This window comes from Platalea leucorodia, assembly GCF_965183815.1.
Source record: "Platalea leucorodia genome assembly, chromosome: 7".
Taxonomy (NCBI): Eukaryota; Metazoa; Chordata; class Aves; order Pelecaniformes; family Threskiornithidae; genus Platalea; species Platalea leucorodia.
Genome location: NC_138829.1, coordinates 67,109,224 through 67,128,538, shown reverse-complemented (window position 1 = coordinate 67,128,538; position 19,315 = coordinate 67,109,224). Strand labels below are relative to the sequence as shown.

The following is a 19,315-nucleotide window of genomic DNA, read 5'->3' as shown; positions in this document are numbered from 1 at the left end:
ACAAAACCAGGAAATAATATTCCACTGAATGGTCTGATCTTTTCTCAAATCGTTCTGTGGGTTTAGCAAAAGGAATAGAAGGACAGTGGCAGTATTGGGACTGATAGGTGACTTGTTCTTCCATTTGCTAGATCCCCTTTCCTTTGTTAAAATTACTGTCATCAGTGTTGCCAGGTTTCACTTCCTTTTTTTTTTTACATTCACTTCCAAACACTGTGAGCCAGATTTACAAAAGGGATTTCTTATTACGCTACAGATTAATGCCTTTAAAAATCCATTTTATCACATATATATCTGAGGCATCAAGATTTTCAGTAGTCAGGCCGTATTGGAAATCCAGTTAGACTAGGGGAAAGACTTGTGAATCTGATAGTCTGCTTGTTAACTTAAAAATCCAATTTGCTCATTCTAGCACAAATAATCATATGGCTAGCTTTCTGCAGATCCTACAGTCAGAAATGGCAGAGGATCATGAGAGAATCTGCCCTCCGCTGTCAGCCTGAAATATTTCATTTCAAATAAGATGTAAAAAAATGAGTAATGGATAATATAATCAATAGAAATTGGTATTCAGGATTTAGATATAATGAGTATCAAATTTTAAGTTATTTGGCAAATAAAGCCAATACTCGTTAGCAAGTAAAACAACACTAATCTATTTATTCTCTTTTCAATTCTGTTTTTTCTTTCTAAATTAGGTTAATTATGAGGGATTTATGCATAGTAACTCATCTTCCTTAGCATGACATGACATCGTTCCTAGATAGGACCTTGGTCATGAATGAGGTAGTTCATAATTTTGCCGTAACAGTTACCTTGTATTCTGAATATATCCTGAATCCAATTACTACAAAGCTTGTCTATAAGAACCTGCCTTATTTATGTGCCGTGCTGCAGTGTAGTGAACTGAGAAATGAAGACCTGAACCAAAATTAACAGTCCAACAAAGTATCGTAATAACTGCATGATAAAAACTTTTTTCAGTGCTCGATTACAGAAGTGCTTGTAAGTAAATTTTGATTAACTGATGTTATGATAAACCAAAATGGACAGAATAACATGTGCAATGCATACAATGTTTACATGAAAGGAGGGTTTGAAAGGTCATGGAGGATATGACTCAAGAAAACCGGTTTCAGTTTCTGCTTCAACAGAAATGTGATGTTTCCATTGTGACTTTAAGAATAATTTTTTCAGATACTTGTGGCCCTTAGGCAATGCCTGCATAGGTAAGGGCTGTCACATCTATTCTGTGTTGTGAGATGGCTGAAAAGCTGCATTAGGACAGTTCTCCTTATACCTGGTGTGTGAGGGAATTGTCCGGCTCCCATATTGGAGCTGGTTCACGCCTGGAGAGCTGGCAGCGTGGATGAAGCTGTGTGGTCCGTTGTGAGCATAGCACTCGCTGAAATGTAATAAGGATTAGTCTTCGGAGAGCTTAATATTGAGGTTCAAAATATCGAAATGCTTTAGGCATTTAATGTGCCAGTACCAATTCTGTACACCATCTTGAACTCCTCCAAACAGCAGTAATACCTGCCTTACTCCCTATTTAAAAATGAGAAATATTCTGTGTAATGGTTACCACTGTCTGAATGCTCATGAGAAGCTGTGCATTAAGAAAAGCCTGCGCTTTGTCTGTTATGGTAGTTTTTGGTATATAAATACACATACACAGGTAGCTGAAAAACCTTCTATGTTACGTATACAATATAGTATTCCAGGTACACAGCAGAATAAAATAAGACCACCTAAATCTATCGCAATGCCACTTATCCAGGTGTCTAGTGATATCCTTCTCCAGGTTATTTGTTTTTTCTAGGACTAAAATTAGGACAAAAGGGGATTAATTTCTTGACCAATAATCTCATTCTTACTAAAGCTTTACAAGGCCTATCCCTAAATGTGTAAAGGCTCAAAGGACTGAGTCAAGAGTCATCATATCAATGCCTGCGAAACCGAAACTCTTTAGGAGTAATTTTTATATTAATTTTCCTTTCCATAACTATGCCACACTTCAATTGAAAAACGTTTGCTGTCCTACACTACGGTTATCTAAAATATATTAGTGGATTGCGTGTTACAGAGAAATCGAGACAAGTGCTTTTTATCCTCTGACGGTCATAAAATTAAAGTGCGCTCTTGGCCCTTCAGAAAAATATGATAGAAAGAAAGGTAGCCAAGCAGTTAACAAGGCCCAAAAATGAAGATGAAAAGCATGGACCTAGAAATCAATTTGTAAACTAAATGCGTCTGCGTTGTTAGGTAAAAGACTCCCAGAAATGAAAGTCCCTCCAACATTTTATCCTGTAAGTGCCCTTACTGTCATGCATCAAGCATAGCAAAACTATATGTCAGGAAGTGTAGATAGGTTTTTGTGATGTATGAAGACTGAAGTTACTTATCATGGCTCTGTATTTCAACACAGCAAAACAAAGCAACTACTAAGATGAAGATATCTGTTATCCGCTTGATTAATGGTTGAATCTTTTTAAAATCACTTTATACTTGAGTGTGGATCCAAGCTGACAGTACACATTACTTAGTTATATGTTCAGGTATGCTAACAATTATAAGTATATACCTAATTAAATTTAAGTATGTACCTAATTAAGGAGAAGTCCTTGAGTTACTGAATTGAATAGTGAAATTCCCATTGACTTCATTGCAATATGATTTGGTTTCTGTGTCTAGAATTACAAGCTGTCGCCCTTTTCTCTGATTTAATATTCTCATATTTATTTATAATTCAGCCTTTTTTTTTCTGTCTTATTTTTGCGGTGTTAGGGAAAGCTAAACAGTTTAATTCAGAAACTTTCCTTTTCCTGACTTGAAGTCATAATAGCGTATTAATTTTCCTTTTTGTAACACGTCACTTTGGGCTTGTAAATTGTATATATAACTTTAATGATTTTTTAAATAAAGCTTTTTATGTGACAACAGTTCAAAAAGCTCTTAACTACCACACATGTTTTAATTAACATAATTTAATAAGTGAAATACATCAGCAAGATATTGTTATTGGCTATACTAATTGCTTAAAAATGCATTATGGTTACTTTGTGTAATTGTTTACTCAGTTCTGCAAGCACATAGTCTTTTAAATTTAAGATTTTGTAGGATTAATATTTAAATCTTTCTCCTCCTTTTAGTAGGTACTCTGAAGACTCGTATAAGGAGGTCATGTAAAGGGTCATGCACATTCTGTTTGTATTAGCAATAATATTTGACCTGAAAAACCCTGGAAAAAAAATAATCCTACCAGGAGCTCAAAAACAAAAAAAGAGAGGGCTTAAGAATGAAAGCAGATGTCCTTTAGATGTCCTTGTCACTTTGAGGACATGGACATGAGCATACACCATTCCCATCCTCCCATTTGCAGTCCTCCCACTGCAGGAGACCTTTTTCTTTTTTACACCAATCATGCTTTTTTCCCCCCATCCTTTTTTTCTCTTTTCTTTACATCTCTTAAGGTTTTGCAGAGTTTCAAAGTTTTTCAGGTAACTCTAGATCTACCATTTACTTTAACATGAATGTAGGAGCGCTACTTTTAGCCAAGTGTCTCCCCAGCAGGACAGAAATTTTTTTATGTTTTGTTTTGTTTTTTTTTTTAATTTGATCCTGCAGTAAAGGAGAAATGGAAAAATGTTTCATAAACAATTATTATGCTCTTTGCCATCCTTGCCATCTTTTTACATTAACGAAAGTTTTTTTAGACATTTCTGGAAATTACTGTTCACTCTGGTACCTTACTGAATTAATACCTGCAGTGTAGATGAACTGAAAGCTAAATACACTATATATGCTCATCTGATATATTTCAACATATAAACATTGATCATTGGCCATTGCAGAGCAGTATTTTAGTGAAAATATTCTACACAGATGAGAATCTGATCAATCTTTTTTAGCTCAGAAAAAAGGAAAAAATAAAAAACAAAAACCAAAACATGTTTAATAAAATAATCACAAGCACTTGGAAGGCCCCTGGCATATAGGAATGGGACTCCTGGCTCATGTCTTTTAGATGTGCCCAGTAAAGCAAAGGTGGGACAGCACTTCCTAACAGTGGAGAAGACAACATACGCTTGGGGAGGCGAGCAGTGATCTGAGGCAAGTTAAGGAGCCATCTGTCTGTGAATTGGTGTAAAAGCCTGATTTTCTGGATTTCTTTTTTTTAATCTCCTGTGGCTTCTTGCCTCCACCCTCCCCCTCCCAAAGTCAAGCAGGCTGGTTGTGGTGGTTAGAGTCCATTAGAGCCCATCCAAGAACTACAAGAGCAGGGAGAGCTGGCAGTTGTTCTTGACAATAATAACCAAATGCATTGTCGTAGGCCAGGGAAGGCATGATAGGAAATGAAAAATGAAGTAAACAGTAGCTTTCGCATAGTGCAGAGGGAAAGAGCTTGAGGCAGCCAAGCTTTTCTCGTGACGTTTTGTGGAGCTGCAGCCAAATAAAGAGTCTGTGTTTAAATTTAAAGATGGATACTTATAATGCAAGTCAAATAGAAAGACTGTTAGTCCGTATCATTGCTTTGGGGGTACGTTACATTAAAAACATCCTTGGGCAGCACAACCCCAGCCACGACATTCTGGGATGCTATCTTGGTTTGGCTTGTGGCAATCCCAAATAGTAGTCAAAATGTAAACCCAAATAATAGAGAATGTGGAGGAAAGGATGGCAGAAAATAGCGTTAATTTATAGACAAACATTATATAAAAATGTCATGGAAGTTTAGAAGCTGCAGTTATTGAAGAAAGACTTAAGGAGTTAAATCACTGTGTATCGTACTACGCATTGGTGACACGAGGAATGATCAAGCTCAACTTAATTTAGGTCTTGTAAGTTTATCTTGAAGGGAATGTAATTTTGGCTTGGTGGGTGGGAAAATTACAGAAGAGAGACTTTCTCTTTTCATAAAAGCGGTGGGTATGTTATTGCAGAAAAAGCACCTCGTCATAGAAGAATACAAAAACATAGTCAATGCTATTAGTGGCAAAGATTAATTTCTGTCATCTTCTCTGAAGATCTTTTTCTAAACCCAACATATTTCATTCTCTATTCTTTAAAAATTTTAAAACTAATCAAAAGAAATTTACAAAAAGTTCAACTTAAGAAACAAAATGCGCCTCCCAAAACACACACACATTGCAGCTGTTCTTTCTAACCTGTTCTGGTATAGAAATACGATGCAATCGATTGAACTTTTTCTTTGAGTGTAATTATTTATCTTAAAGATTTTGTTTTATTATGTGCTTCAGAAGAGGTACATGGGACTCCTGGTCTATTCAAAGTATCTGCAAAGCATACTTTAGGTGTTTTGTTGACAATGTCTAAAACTACATGAATGTTAAGAAAAATGCACACTTTTGAATATACCTTTAAAATATGGATTGTATGCTACGTCTCTCAGTCTGACATTTTTTCAGACAGATGTAACAAATGCTTATTCAAGTGCAATGTATAAATGTTATGTTTTAATCTTCATTCCTCCCCTTTTCATTGTATTGATACCATTACTTTGTAGGACAGTGCTTTAGGTGCATAAAATAAGTCAACTGCTGAAAGGTACAATAGCAAGTATCGTTAAATTTAATTTAAGAAATGTACCTTTTTAATTCTAAATTTCTTTATTTTTATGGGGTTTTTTGGTTGCTAAAACCTTTTTTGACTACATTTCAGACAAATAGCAGGCATTTCTAAATGGAAGGTTTTTTGTTTGTTTGTTTGTTTTTAGCAGAAAATACATGCTACAATTTAAAAGCTGTGTCCTTGAAAACACAAAAATGTTTAAGGGGAAAAAAAAGTATTTTAAGCACTAAGGGAAAACTCATTTCATAACTTTAAATTGTTTAAATAAAACATTATGTACTTTTGCAAAGGTTTTTTGGGAGTATTAGGTGTACTCATAATGTCTAATACTCTAAAGCTTCCCTCATAAAAATAGATGTTTTAATATAAGTAGAGTCTTTCTTTCAGCTTAAATGGCCTATCTAGATGCAAAAATTTAGGCGTCATAGGCCTGTCTCTTCTTTTCATTTTACTGGCTTCTATTAGAGGACCTCAATCTTTAGTAAAGCTCATCACATCTGGGCGTGAGTCAAATCTGCAAAGTTGCTTAAGTATCCTGTTTCCTACTTCGTATACCTGCTACTTGAAACCTTCTTCACAGTCTTTTTACTACATTCACTACCTTACACAGAGTAACCTGTATATTAGGTTAAAACATTGTTTAAAATAAATAAAATCTGAGTGGTGCTCTGACAATTAAAAGGGGCTATTTCATACATGAAGAAATCCCTTCACAGATTTACTGAGGTTAATATCAGTATCGGAAATTACCGAGGGCTCATTTTCTGTAATCATTATGTAAGCAGCTAAATTGCAGGAAAAACAGCTCTTGGTAAATGTTCTAGTTTAATATTCCATCTCAGAAATATGTAGGCTACATGAGATAATTGTGGTTATTTTTTTTCCGTACGACTTACTGCGGAGAATTTAACTGAACAACTTAATGAAAAATACCTTGTTGTTGCAGATGAGCTTTTATGAATATAAAGTTCAGGAAATTCAAGATTGTGGTTCCCACAGCAACCATGACTTGTTTTTTGGCTTCTATTTAGGGTTTAGAATTACTGGGCTAAATGCTGTTCCCAGTTCCCCTGACTTTTCCCATGTTGATGTGAAAGCTGAGATGAGAACTTGGCTCAGAATTTGTGGGTAACTTTTTTATCTGAATATGTTTCTATTTCCAATTTGTCCAAGATATAGTTGTATGGGAATAATTATTCCATCGTTTTCATCCTTAAAATATTTTGTTCAAGACTAACCATTTTCCAACATTCATTAAAACTTACATGGTCCAATGTTGTACAGGCATTGCCCCTCATTTTACTCCTGCTGGGTATATATGGTAAGTATTGTCATGATTTTTTGATGGAGAATGTGCAAGGAAATTAAATGTCTGGAAAAAAGTCTTCCTTCTGATAGAGGATGTAGCGTGACTCGGAGACTTAAGTCCTTCTAACTTGCCTGCAGTGATGATGCAGGAGTAAATTTAATCTGTGAGAGTGACTCTTAGCAAGCTTTAAGTTCTTCAGTCACCTGCAGCTATCTTAGGGTACTCATCTAAGTTTTTATAAAAACTTTTGTTGAGCAACTAAAAACAAATCCAATGAAAAAGGAAAGCACTTTCTTCATGGTGTCAACTATCTTCTACCACCATCAGGTACACCTCTTAAAATGTGTTCTGAAGTGGCCACTGCAATATCTTAATATGCAAATTTTCAAATACTATATCTAATGATGAGCAGCACGTGTGTAGGGGAATCGGGCATTTCGATTGCTTGTTTAAATTTAAAACATGAGATGTTACTCTGGTTTCCAGGATGCACCTGCCTATTTAATAACACACTTTGAGTCTCGACAATTGTGAGTCAAGCACAAAAGCATTTGAGTATTTGCTTTATATCGCTTTGTGGGTTTTTTAAACTACTGCGAAGAATGTTGTGGGCTTTTTTTGATTTGAATGGTAATATAAAAAAGTTTCTATAGGCCTTCTATTAAAAATAGAAGTCACTTCTAGTTTAAGACAAACATGATAACGTTTCAAGTAAAAAACTTGCAGGAAAGGATAGAATATAAGTTATTGGAAAGTGGATACTTAAAAAGAATATTCATCTGTGGCTGTAACAATACTGTTAGTTTCTCTCCACTACAACCTAAAATGAGCCCAGTGTTTTCTTCTGTTTTTCCTTCAGACATAGGAAAGGACAAAGACACATACACAGATGATTCAGAACATGGAAATTATGATGCTCGTACAGATCAGTCATTGCTTATTCAAAACAAGCTTACCAGACAGAAAACAGAACCTCGGACTAAATCATCTTTAAAGGTAATGGACACAAAACTCTTTTATTAAATTGTATCAATTGTCAGAACGTGCTTAAGTACTTTTAAAATATGATTTTTAAGGGATTAGATAAATTGCCGCTTAAATAAATAGGCATCTCATGGTAAGAAATTTAGGTGGCTCTCATATTATAATTTGACCTACAGAATCAATGAATGGAAGTCTCTGTACCAAAAGTGACCAAAATTATATAAAATCAAGGATTCTAATGATTCCTATTGACTCATCTAAGAAGCAGTAGCTTTCTTTCAAAAAAACTATATTGCACAGAATTTAGGACATAGGGTTCCCAGCATGGAGTGAAATTCCTGTCAGCTGGGAGGCCTCAAGAAATAAGGAGAGTTTAGAAGAACTAAGTTCATGTAGCAAATGATCAGTTGAGAGTGACCTAAGGTGTAGGATTCTCCTTCTAAGCAAAATCCAAATGATAGCTAGACACATTGAAAAATAAAATTCACTTATGTATAGGAGAGTGTAGGTGTATTTTCAGGGTCCTCAACTAAAGCACTGGGAAAGCCATCTCACCAGATAAAATTGACATATTATCTTGCTTAGTAATTACCTAATCACAGTATTCATCTCAATGCATTTTCTACAACAGTTCATCCACTATAATGCCAAAGAATTATGACTCATTTTTTAGTTCAAAACATGCCTTTTTTGTTGTTGTTGTTGTTCTCACTCTGGACTGGGAGACCCTTAATTCTCCTGTCCATTAGCATAATTGCTTTTAAATGTATGACAAATGACCTAACCTCAATAAGTTCTGAATTATTTTCTTCTTCAAGAGCTAGACGTAGTGTTTTCTGTGGAACAGTTTTTACCAGCAATTCTCTGATTTTTGCTGTATAAAACATGAATAATCCCGTGCCACAAATCTAGAAATGCTTAAATTGCTTTAAGGTTCTATAATCACAACTTTGTGATTTTAGGATTGAATGCATGTTTCACAAGAGTCGTGTAACTGTTGTAAGTCTTGTTCTCTCAGTCACACTGATCATCGTTACTATAGGATTCTGGAACGCAGGTAGCAGGCTGATGTGATCTCTGAGACTTAATTTCATGGGATGCTTTTAGAAAAAAAGCTTTTATAATAATAACTATCTAATAACTTTGAGATAGGTTTACAGGTAATCGTATTTACAGATCGGAAATCTCTGACGTGAAAATGAAACTTTGGTAATGACAGAGAAGGGTTATATTTTAATCCAAAACATTGCAATGAGAACTTTTTGTGTTCACAGATTTTTTTTTTTTTATCTATTTCTGCAAGGCTAGCTGAATTAAGACAGAAATAATAATGGATGTTCTTGTTTGAATTTGTTGATTAGGTAGACAAAGCCTTTTATGTTTAATGCGTCCTAAAAGGCAGAAAAAATAATGCAGAATCTGCAGAATTTAGACTATGTTATAGAGAACTAAGTATTTTTAATAACAGGTGAGGCCACTACCAAAAAAATCTAGTAACAGATAATGTCTATCTAGTAACAGGCATTTCATTGTGCTAAACCAAAATATTTTTTGTATTTTCATGTGAAATATAAAATGACCGCTAGCTGTGTTTTCTGCAAGTCCTGTATTCAGGACTGATATAAAGTTTATAGGCAGCCAGTAAGCTAACTTTCTTTCAAAGTTCAAAGAGGAGCCTTATATTTGTATTAAGTTTAAACAAAAATGCACTTTTTATGTCCTGACCTACTGAACAAAGTGCTTCGGAGTTTAAAAACAGTCTTCTGAAGCTACATCTGGCTTTTAGCCTTGACAACCCCTTTTGTCACAGCAATTACTTTGGAAACTTCCTTCTGCATTTATACTGGTTTTGCAAATGAGGCAACCAAGCAGGATTCTCCTCCTGTTTACTGTTTGCCTCCCTCCACAGGAAAAAGGCAGAGGGGATTTAGACTGTTCTTATATTAGAAAAGAAGGTTACTATTTTGGCTTTGGATTATTGTACAAGTCTTTGTGGCAATTAGTGGAAGATGTCTAAGGGAAACTTCTTCCCAAAACGGATATAAAACTAGCAAAAGGAGGCTTCTAATTCTTTTTGAGACTGTTGAAAGAAAAGAAGACAGCTTTACAGCTGGTAAGTACTCTCATATATTTGGAAAATAAACTGGTCTATCATGATTAAAAACGTCTCCTCAGTCTGACTGGAGAATGAAAATGAGAAACACTGCATTGGCAAAGCGTACAAGGATAAAAGCTTATACTTATTCTCTGCTTGTTAATGATTCTAATTTAGGCTTGTTTTCGAAGGGTTGTTTTACACCTGAGAGACTCAGGGAAAAATTGCTAAAAAGTTATTTGCACTTAATGCTTGGTACTATTATCTGTCTCAGTGATGAGCTGCTTGAATACTTCAGCAATAATGAACTTGTCTTGCTGACATGATGAAAGCCAATACACATTTTTTTCAGGAATTGTTTAGTGTTTCAGATCACATAGATGATGCAGCACTTTCCGTAGATCTGATTTGTATTGCTGCAGTTTTAAATCTTTAGAAACATCAGATAATTTTGATACAGCATCTGGATGCCAACATTCATGTTGATAGTCATCTACTTTTCTCGTTTCCTTGATTATAACTTATAATCTCCTTCAGTGTAGGTTGATATCATTTCAGAATCCACAGATTTCGTAACGAAAAATTGTGAGTCATTCAGACCCATTAAAAGCTATCTTCATTATCCATCTCTGCCATCTTTTCATCACCAACTGCTATTGAGATTGTGTAGAAAGTATAACTTCAGGTATGTGATTCTGCCAAGGTATGTCATGCAGAGGAATGATGCCAACAAGTGGCTGCTGAGCAAAGTGTGGAATGAGTAGTATCTGCTATTGCAAGGGAAATGTAGGAAATGAGAAGGTCCCTGACTGGAAATTGATATTTGAAATGTTCTAGTTTCACTAAGAAAGGAAAGCATGCTAGACAGTCTTTATCGCTTGAATGGAAGGCAACATTTGTCCAGAGTAGCAGCGAAGTCAGTAGCAGTGAATTCTCTTCTGTACTGATTACTATCATGTGTATAGTGGCAAGATAGGAATATTTCAGAAATTACACTTCCATTTCCTTTCATTCACTACATTACTGTTATCTCTTTGATCTGATGATATGTATATCAGAGGGATTTTTTTTATCTAGGTAGTGTATTTTGCTATCTGGCAAGGTAAAGAAAGGATATTTAGAACAAAGTTCACGTATTATCACTATGGGTTCAGGAACTATAAAGAAATGCTGCCTATACAGTAGCCTAGTTTACTGCCTTTTTCTGGTATCCACTGGTATCCACTATAATACTACATGTCCAGACTAGCCTTGTGTTGGATAGGATCTGAAACGATTTCTCTTTCAGTCTTCAGAAATGTTACATTACTTCTAAGGAATTTTAAGTAAGATCTTAAATAAGCAATTGGCCAAAACATATGGAGAATTATATCTAATCAGCTGGACATACTGCTGAAAATTCATTATATGTTTAGCAAAACTCATTATGTTCAGTGTAGATTATTACAGTGATTATTAAAGGATAAATCTACCCGTGAAAACCTGAAATACATTGTTTAGGCATTTTATTGGATCCTTTGTGATTTTGAACGTATCTATTCCTCTCTGTCCTGCAAAACAAATATTTTTGCTTACAGAATTTTGTGTAGGTTGTTTTGAAAAATGGAATAAATTAAATGTAATATCTGCAGAATAAAAATGTTCTTCAATCTTTATATTTTATTTTCCACACTTTTGCAGGAATTATTTTCTGTTTTCATTTTTTCCCGTTTTAAGTCCATGACTCAGAGTCGCACAGATTTGTGCTGTATGTTCTAATGCTGTCAATTTATCACTAGTTTCACATATATTATTTCACTCATAATCCTGCTTCTGTGTTCAGTGGAAGTCAGGCATGTGTGCTGAAAGAGAAGGTTTGGCAATAAAAATGTTTTAGTGTATAAAGAACAAGATGTTGTCAGCTGAAAAGGGTGTACTGGAAAGGAGAATAGCAAAGGGGGCCTGGTAGATAAGAAGTAGACCACAAATGCAGTCTAATAACACAAAAGTAAATACAGTTTAAAAGGAATGCTAACAGATAAAATCATTATCCCAGAATAGAATGACATGGTAAAGTGCAACAAAAGTTAACTTCATGTTTATGCTTCTAGTGCCTGGCTCTCATCTGCTGTGAGGTTTTGTTTAAAAAACAAAAAACTCAAAATATTTCAGGAAATGCAGGGAAAGTAGTAATTTTTTCATAAAGTTGAAAGTTTTAAAAAATAAACATGTAAAGAAAAATTTTCAGTGGTCATGTCAGTATGCTTCTTATTAAGGCCTTCCTATTAGACTTAGAGAGAAAATAGAAGTGGTTAAGTATTAAAAATGGGAAACCTCCTCCTGTCTCCAAACATCCTCCATTGCTGCTTCCTGATACAGTGACATTGAACAGACTTCCTTTCAAAATTTTGCATAAGATCACCTAAACCTGCTCCTTTCCTGAAGCAAAATGTATTTTTCATATTATATACAAGTGTATTTTTCATGCTTACTCTGTAAGTCTGAATAGAACGAAAATGGAAAAAAGCGTCCTCTGTGAAGAAGCTAAAATAATTACTGATTCTTTAGTTTACACCTAAAAAGCTGAACTGCAGTTTTATTAGGAAGGTAAGATATTTCTGGAAGTCATCCTCTCTGTTCAGCAAACAGCCAGGTTCTGCACAGTACAGTGTAGTATACACAGAAATACATTAGCATGGGTAATTATGGCAGCCTGTCATGTTAACCAGGCTGTGTTGTCTCTGATGCCCAAGATAGTTTGGATATCTTTGCATATGCAAATATGTCCCCAATTTTCTTTCTTCGCTTATTATGCTTACGGTTATTTGCAAAATAAAAAAACCAGTATCCACTTAAAATCAATCAATCTATATTTTTGGAATTACGTAATTGAAAGGATGAATAGAATAAATCCATTTCTGGCTTATCCATTCCAAAACCCTTCAAACACAAAAAGATGATTGCCAACTTAGTCGTGTGCTTAGAAAATTTTTCACAAAGCACACCTTAGAGTATTCTTAATCAGAGTATGATTTTTAAAAATGTAAAAATTGAGTCTAGTACTATTTTAAAATCTTTTAAAATATTTTCACAGCTACTTCCATGTAATTTAAGAAGTTTGTAACCTTATTGGGGTCCCAGCTTGGATTTTCAAAACGTCCTGAAACAAAGCAAGCATTAATTAGGAATCTCACTTCTGTTCATGGAAATAAGCCCATAGCAGTTAGCACCAGAAATGTATTAATTTCCAGAAAATACTTAAAGGTAAGAGGTGAGTCATAAGCTCTGAATGTAGGCACTGACCACTGAAATTGTGACATCCTTCAGTGTGAGTATTACTGAAGATGTTAATCAAAGTTCATGGTAACAGTATTAGGGAGAATTAGTAATCAAAATAAACAAGGTGGTTTTCATGAATCAATCAGTAATCACTCTACTTAATAGCATCTTATGAAGTTCTAAGAACAATAATAAATTATATTGGAAGAAAGTTTTCCTGTATGAGAAATAACCATTCTACTCGGAGTCAGAACAGGAAAGCTCTTCATGTAGATTTTGCAGATTTAAGTAGTTACCATGCCCAAGAATTTCACACTTCAGACTTTACGCCTGTCAAAATTCCTGCCCTCGTTCCTCAAATTGTTTCCATGGCTACTTCTGTCTTATACATGATTTAATAACCCTGAACTCATCCATTACTATCTCTGAAATATCTCTTAAAAACCAAGACATGAAGAGGTACAGAAAACCGCTTTTCCTTGCCCTACCTTTACTAACCAGTGTGTTTTGCATTGTGAGCTTCATTCTCCTCCTCTTACTCCTCCATTCCAAGCTGATTTTCTTTGCAAGTGTACAAAGTGATGTTATATATTGTGGGACATTCTCTACAGTCTTGTTCGGGCTGTAAGACTCTGTGCTAACAAACTTTATGGTGGTGTTTACAGAAGTTTTATGTGGCAGCAGTAGGTCAGTGAACATGTTGTTTCCATGAGGAAGCAAATACATTTCAAAGTCTGTTTACTTGTCTTTCATTCTTCCTCAAATGTTTTCTGGTTCTACAATTTTTCCCTACATCTTTGTCTCAAAAAAGAATGCTACTAGGGAGGTGGTGCTATTATGGAGCGGTGATGCTGGGGCTCAGTGCTTCCATTTCCAGTAGTAGCATCACTTTCTACCGGTGGATTCTTCCCTTCTCTTATAGTTTCCCTGGGAAAAAAACCCAAGACATTTGAGTAAGTCTCTCTTTAATATGTTGCTTCATTATTGGTAAGAGTTTATTAAAATTATTTTTCTCTAGCACTTTTAGCTCCCAGAATTCACAAGCTGTCTTAGGGGGGAAACGAATTTTATTCTAAACATCATCACCTTAAAATAAAAAGATTTTGGGGAAAGAAATTTAGTAAATTTGGGGTCCAAATTGTAAAAGAAGAATCCTGAGGCCCAGCTGTGCACATCCATCTGTCTTTTGGATCCCAGATACTAGTCTGTTGGTATATTTACTTTCCTTTACATAATTTGGATTTAGATTTGTAAAATTACACCACCCACATGGATGAAAGTTGAACTTCATCCTGTCTACTGTAGAGGCAAAATAAACATATCACGCTGTGGGGGCTTGATTCTTGGGTACTGTATCAGTCGGTGCTTACATAAGTGAATGCTCCTGTTGTTGATTATGGCTGAGAATTGATGTTCTCTATATGTTCATATAAATATGAAACTTCCTTATATTCTTTTTATTAAGTAAATGACAGTCCTTGAAGTCAGAAGTTGAAACACAGGCTGTTCACTGCCTGAGCTATACCCCAATTTAAAAGTTGTTTCTCCCTGTATGGGTACCCTGGGTCAGGAGAACCTGCTCTGGGCTGAGTCCAATGTGCTCTGCGCACGCTGCCAGACTAGCGCTTACATGCTTTTATTGACGTTTTATTTATAACTATTGATTGTGAGGGTAGTAGATGAAACTATTTTTTAGATATATTCTAAAGCAACTTATGAAGTACATCAGCAGCAAACTACTACTAGATGATGTTAAAATAACGAGTTGTCAGCCTCTGTGTTTATGTGTATATATGTATAAAATAGGTAGAAATCGTACTCATTTTCATTGACGTTGCTGGCGAATTTCAGGAAACTGTGAAGCAAATCATAAAATATTAAAGGTCTTGTTCCCTGATTTTCATTTAACATTTATATGTAATGAAAATCTTCTACATGAAACCAACGAGTAAGACAATTTCTTTCCTATCAGACTTGATTTACTGGATGTTAATAGTAAGCTAGAATAAATTCATTTATTAAAATTAACACATGCAGAATCTAATAATGCAGCTTTTCCTAGGCTAAATTCAGACTGAAGTACTTTGAATTTTTTCCTGAATAAAAATTGTTTGTCATTATTCCAACCAAAGTCAATAATGACATGCATTTAAGTAGACATCAAGTTGATGAATCAAATAGGTTGAAGTTAGGCTTCACAGTTTGGGATCTCAGTTGTCTGTACTATATTGTTGCATAAAACAATGCCAACATAATTTAAGAGTCCTCAGGTGTCTTTTTAATTAAAATGCTTGAATAATTAACACACTGCTAAAGGGTATTTGCCAAAATTGGTCAGTGGTCAGATGAGTAGTGGTTGAAGTTGCAAGCTTAAGATGAGAACATGGAACTCCACTGAAGGGGTCCCTTTGTATTGTGAAGGTGAATGTTATAAGGGGTTAGCTTCTTGCCTTGGCTTGAATGCTGTTAAGTTAAGTGTTAATGTTAAGTGTGGCTGAATATTAAAATCTAACTTTAGTCTACAAAATAGTCAATATTTTATATTATTAATATAACACAAATACTATAATATACTATTGCAATATATAGCATATGCATAATAAGATGTTAATATATTTATCATTAACATGTTAATATTTCCTCTACATTAATATTTTCTATTAATAGGTCATGTCTGACTGTAGACAATTGTGAAGTTTAGTAAGAAAGTCTGTTATAAGAGGAGGACTGTACATGTTTGGCCAAAGAAGAATAGTGATTGCTTTAAAAAAAAGTGATTTTTCATTTATTTAGTGTACGTTAGGGGTATAGTTAATTTTGAGGGGATATTTAAATCAAATAGTTTTGTTAATTGTATTAAAGTAATGATAAGGTCATACATAGCTTAAGAAACCACATATATTTATTTGTAGAATTATAGCCGTGAAGCATCAAATAAAGCTAACTTGACCCAAGTTCAGACCAAGAAAAGGAGATGGCTCTCCCAAAAATGAGCTGTGGAAATCCTTATAAAAGGTATTGTGGAATCTGAAAGATTACATGGATTTGGGGGCAGTTGGAAAAAGTTATGGAAGAGGAATTCCATGGAAAGTTACCAAATACATAGAAACCTGAGCTGAAATTGGCTGAACACTGGGCTAGTGGTAGAGGGAGATATCACGTGTGCTTCCCAGTACATGCTTTCTCCCAGACAGGTTTCTGGGAGAACCTGAGAACCTGTTTCTGAGAGAACCTTTCATAGTGGTTTGAATGTACTTGAAGTTTTGCTGTTGCACAACATAAGGTGTAAATATTTGGACGAGTCAATGGGAATTTGCTGATAAAAAAAGCAGGGTTTTGTCACTGTTATGCCCAGCATAACAAAGTTCAGCGATGTATTTATGGAAATGGAATTGCAATTAGCAGATAAAGCTGCAACACAGAATAAAAGAGCTTTGGAAAGGGATAGAGAGGAAGAATTTTGGAGCACCATCCCCATGTGAACCAGAGGACGGGGAATTGTAAGCGAGGAATAGAGGGAGTATCCACAGCCCCACCAGGCTCTCTCTGCACTTAGACACCTCATGATCACACCTGTTTGTGACCTATAGAGATTTTGTCAGCCTTTAAGCACTTGCTGTTATGTTAGCCTTGTTGAGGCTTGTCAGTGGTTGAGTGAAGGTGAAAGGAACAACAGATATGTTGTATCTACATTTGGTTCTGGTTAACTTCTGAATTTACCTAGGTAGTACATATTATTCATTAACTTAAACTTTTCACTGGTATAAAGTGGAAAAAAAAAGTATACTGATATATTATGTTACAGTGTATTTTTCACTAATTTTCAGTAAGTTTCAAAATTTGCTAATGGTTTTACTATTAATAAAATACTGCAAACCCGAAGCTCACCGTACCATGTCATTTACTCTTACATGAATCTAAAATTTCCTTACTGTTTTGGGAATGGTTCCAACTCACTCTTCTAGAATATTTGTTTCTATATATGGGGTGAAAAATTGGCAAAAGTTTAATCTACAGAACAGGAGACTGAATTCAGTGGAGTTGAAATAGTTATAATTTCTGTGAATTGTGCTATTTAAACTAATTGGGGAGAGAAAGAGCCTGTGCAACAGCTGTTCCCGCTTTGTAAAAAGGGCATTGCTTACTAATTAGAATCTGAAAAATAGTTTCTTGAAAAATCCCTCCATGTTGGCTAAATCCAAGGAAATTCTTGTGCCAGATTTGAATAGAAATTTAAACTCTTCTTATTTTATAACTTTGCTAAATATTTGCATTATACTTTTGTTTCTCTTTTTTTTTGTTTGAGTGAAAGCTTCTTTTTCTAGATTAAATTATTCAGTTTGTTTTGTCTTGTGTAAACTGGAAACTTCAGTTGAAGAATAATGTCAGCATTTTGAAATTTACACTGTTTCAGACTTCGATGCACTGTGTCATGTTATTTGTTACAATAATCACAAGCTATGAATCGACCAAAAATGATGGCAAATAGTAAAGAAAGCCAAGGAACTGATGTTGTGGCAAAGCCTTAGCTAAAATTTTACTCTGATGCAAACCAGGGTATTACGAATCTGCATTATGAACAAGTTTACTGTTGAGTGAGGAAGCGCTTCACAGCCTCAGTACACAAATAGATAAGATTTAAAGTTCTTGTATTTAAAGACTTGGGAAGAACAAGGTGAAGTTAAAACTTGGGTTTGCCAGCTGAACTATATAGCAATACTCTAAAAGGAATTTCTCTAATCAAACTTAAATAAGTTTTCATATGTGGGTAAATGTAGGAAAGCTGATCAGGTGGATACTGTTTCAGAAAATCTGGAAAACTAAGAGGGTAGGGAGGATGAGGAGGATTAGAGAGAAAACCAAACATTGATCAGTCCTTTTTATACACGTTTTCCAAAATTGCACAATATTTCTGCTGATGCTTTGCTCCTCCACTGCATCAAGAAAAAGGTAAAAGAAAGAATCAGAGATTTATTGGTCCAAAACAGCATATAAATAATAAATATGCTTTTCCTTGAATGCCCATTGTCTTAAAAGACTGATTCACTGTGCTAGGTGTAGATGGTGGCCAATATGCCTTGACTCATATGTTTAATTGAAATTACTGCTCCCTCTTCTGCTTAGACATTATGGAGCTCCTTCAGATCAACTGAAAAAACACCTCAATCACCAGATAAATTCTTTTTACTGGCACAGGTATTCCTGCTAATATAGGTGGACAGTGTTGCTTGAGAACTACGCTGAAGTGAAACTAGCAAGGTGCAAGTAGCATTAAAGTGAATCAGTCCTGAAATCAATGGAGTATAGGCTGGGTTCAATGCACGATTGTGCTAAGTGGCTTCAGTATCGCACATCTTAACCCGTGGCTGTACTCCTCTGAAAGTGGTCTGAGATGAGAAGATGGAAAATTTCTCTTTACTGTCCGCGCAGCTCATTATTTATTGAACATCACCCCCAAATTGGTGCAGATGAATCTGAGGGCATATTTGCATACTGTTGTTAATCTGAGAAAGAAAACATGTTTTTCCAAGACTGAAGAAAAACAGATGTTTAGAAATGAGGAAAGAAAGGCTAGAAATAATAATCCCAAGAAGGTGGAAGTAGATTACAAAAGGGTAGATTGAAGTTGCATAATGTCTGTACAGTAGTGGCATGAGCAGAAATTGTATAAGAGAAGTTCCAGATCTCCCCTTTGGGTGAATTTTGGCCAGGCTTTTTATATGTGATTTTGCCTGCTTTGTGGACCACAAAAGCCTGCTCTCGCCTGGTTTTGTGAAATATTTATGCTGGAATTCTTTATTGTTGAAGAGCAGGTGCATTGCTTGTGTCTTGAACCTGAAAAAAGTTTGGTTATTCAAAAACTTGCATATTGAAACTCGCACTTTCAAATCTGTCGTCTATTGCCTCGCCTTCAAACCACTGTGTCTCATATCTTTAGATCATTACATCTATGACATTTAAAAAAAGAATTAGAATTAATGTTTTTGCTACTATCCCCATTCAGAATTCTTAGAAGAGGTGACAGACCTCTGAATATAAATTCAGTGCACTAATAATCTTGGTTAACACTCTTGACT

The 19,315-nt window shown here is 35.0% G+C and overlaps 1 protein-coding gene across 3 annotated transcripts in view; it reads left to right on the top strand.

Moving 5' to 3' along the window:
• The window catches only part of ANO3 (anoctamin 3), a gene marked incomplete at both ends in the record, with an annotated part of 222,175 nt that overhangs the window by 134,349 nt on the left and 68,511 nt on the right, over positions 1-19,315 (top strand). For 2 of the 3 annotated variants that reach the window (XM_082316697.1, XM_082316696.1), the window contains one exon: positions 7,761-7,897. In XM_082316697.1, coding sequence (XP_082172823.1) covers positions 7,761-7,897 — 137 coding nt within the window. Of the gene's footprint in view, positions 1-7,760; positions 7,898-11,057; positions 11,166-19,315 lie in introns of those variants that run through there. The other variant, XM_082316698.1, reaches the window with a different exon arrangement.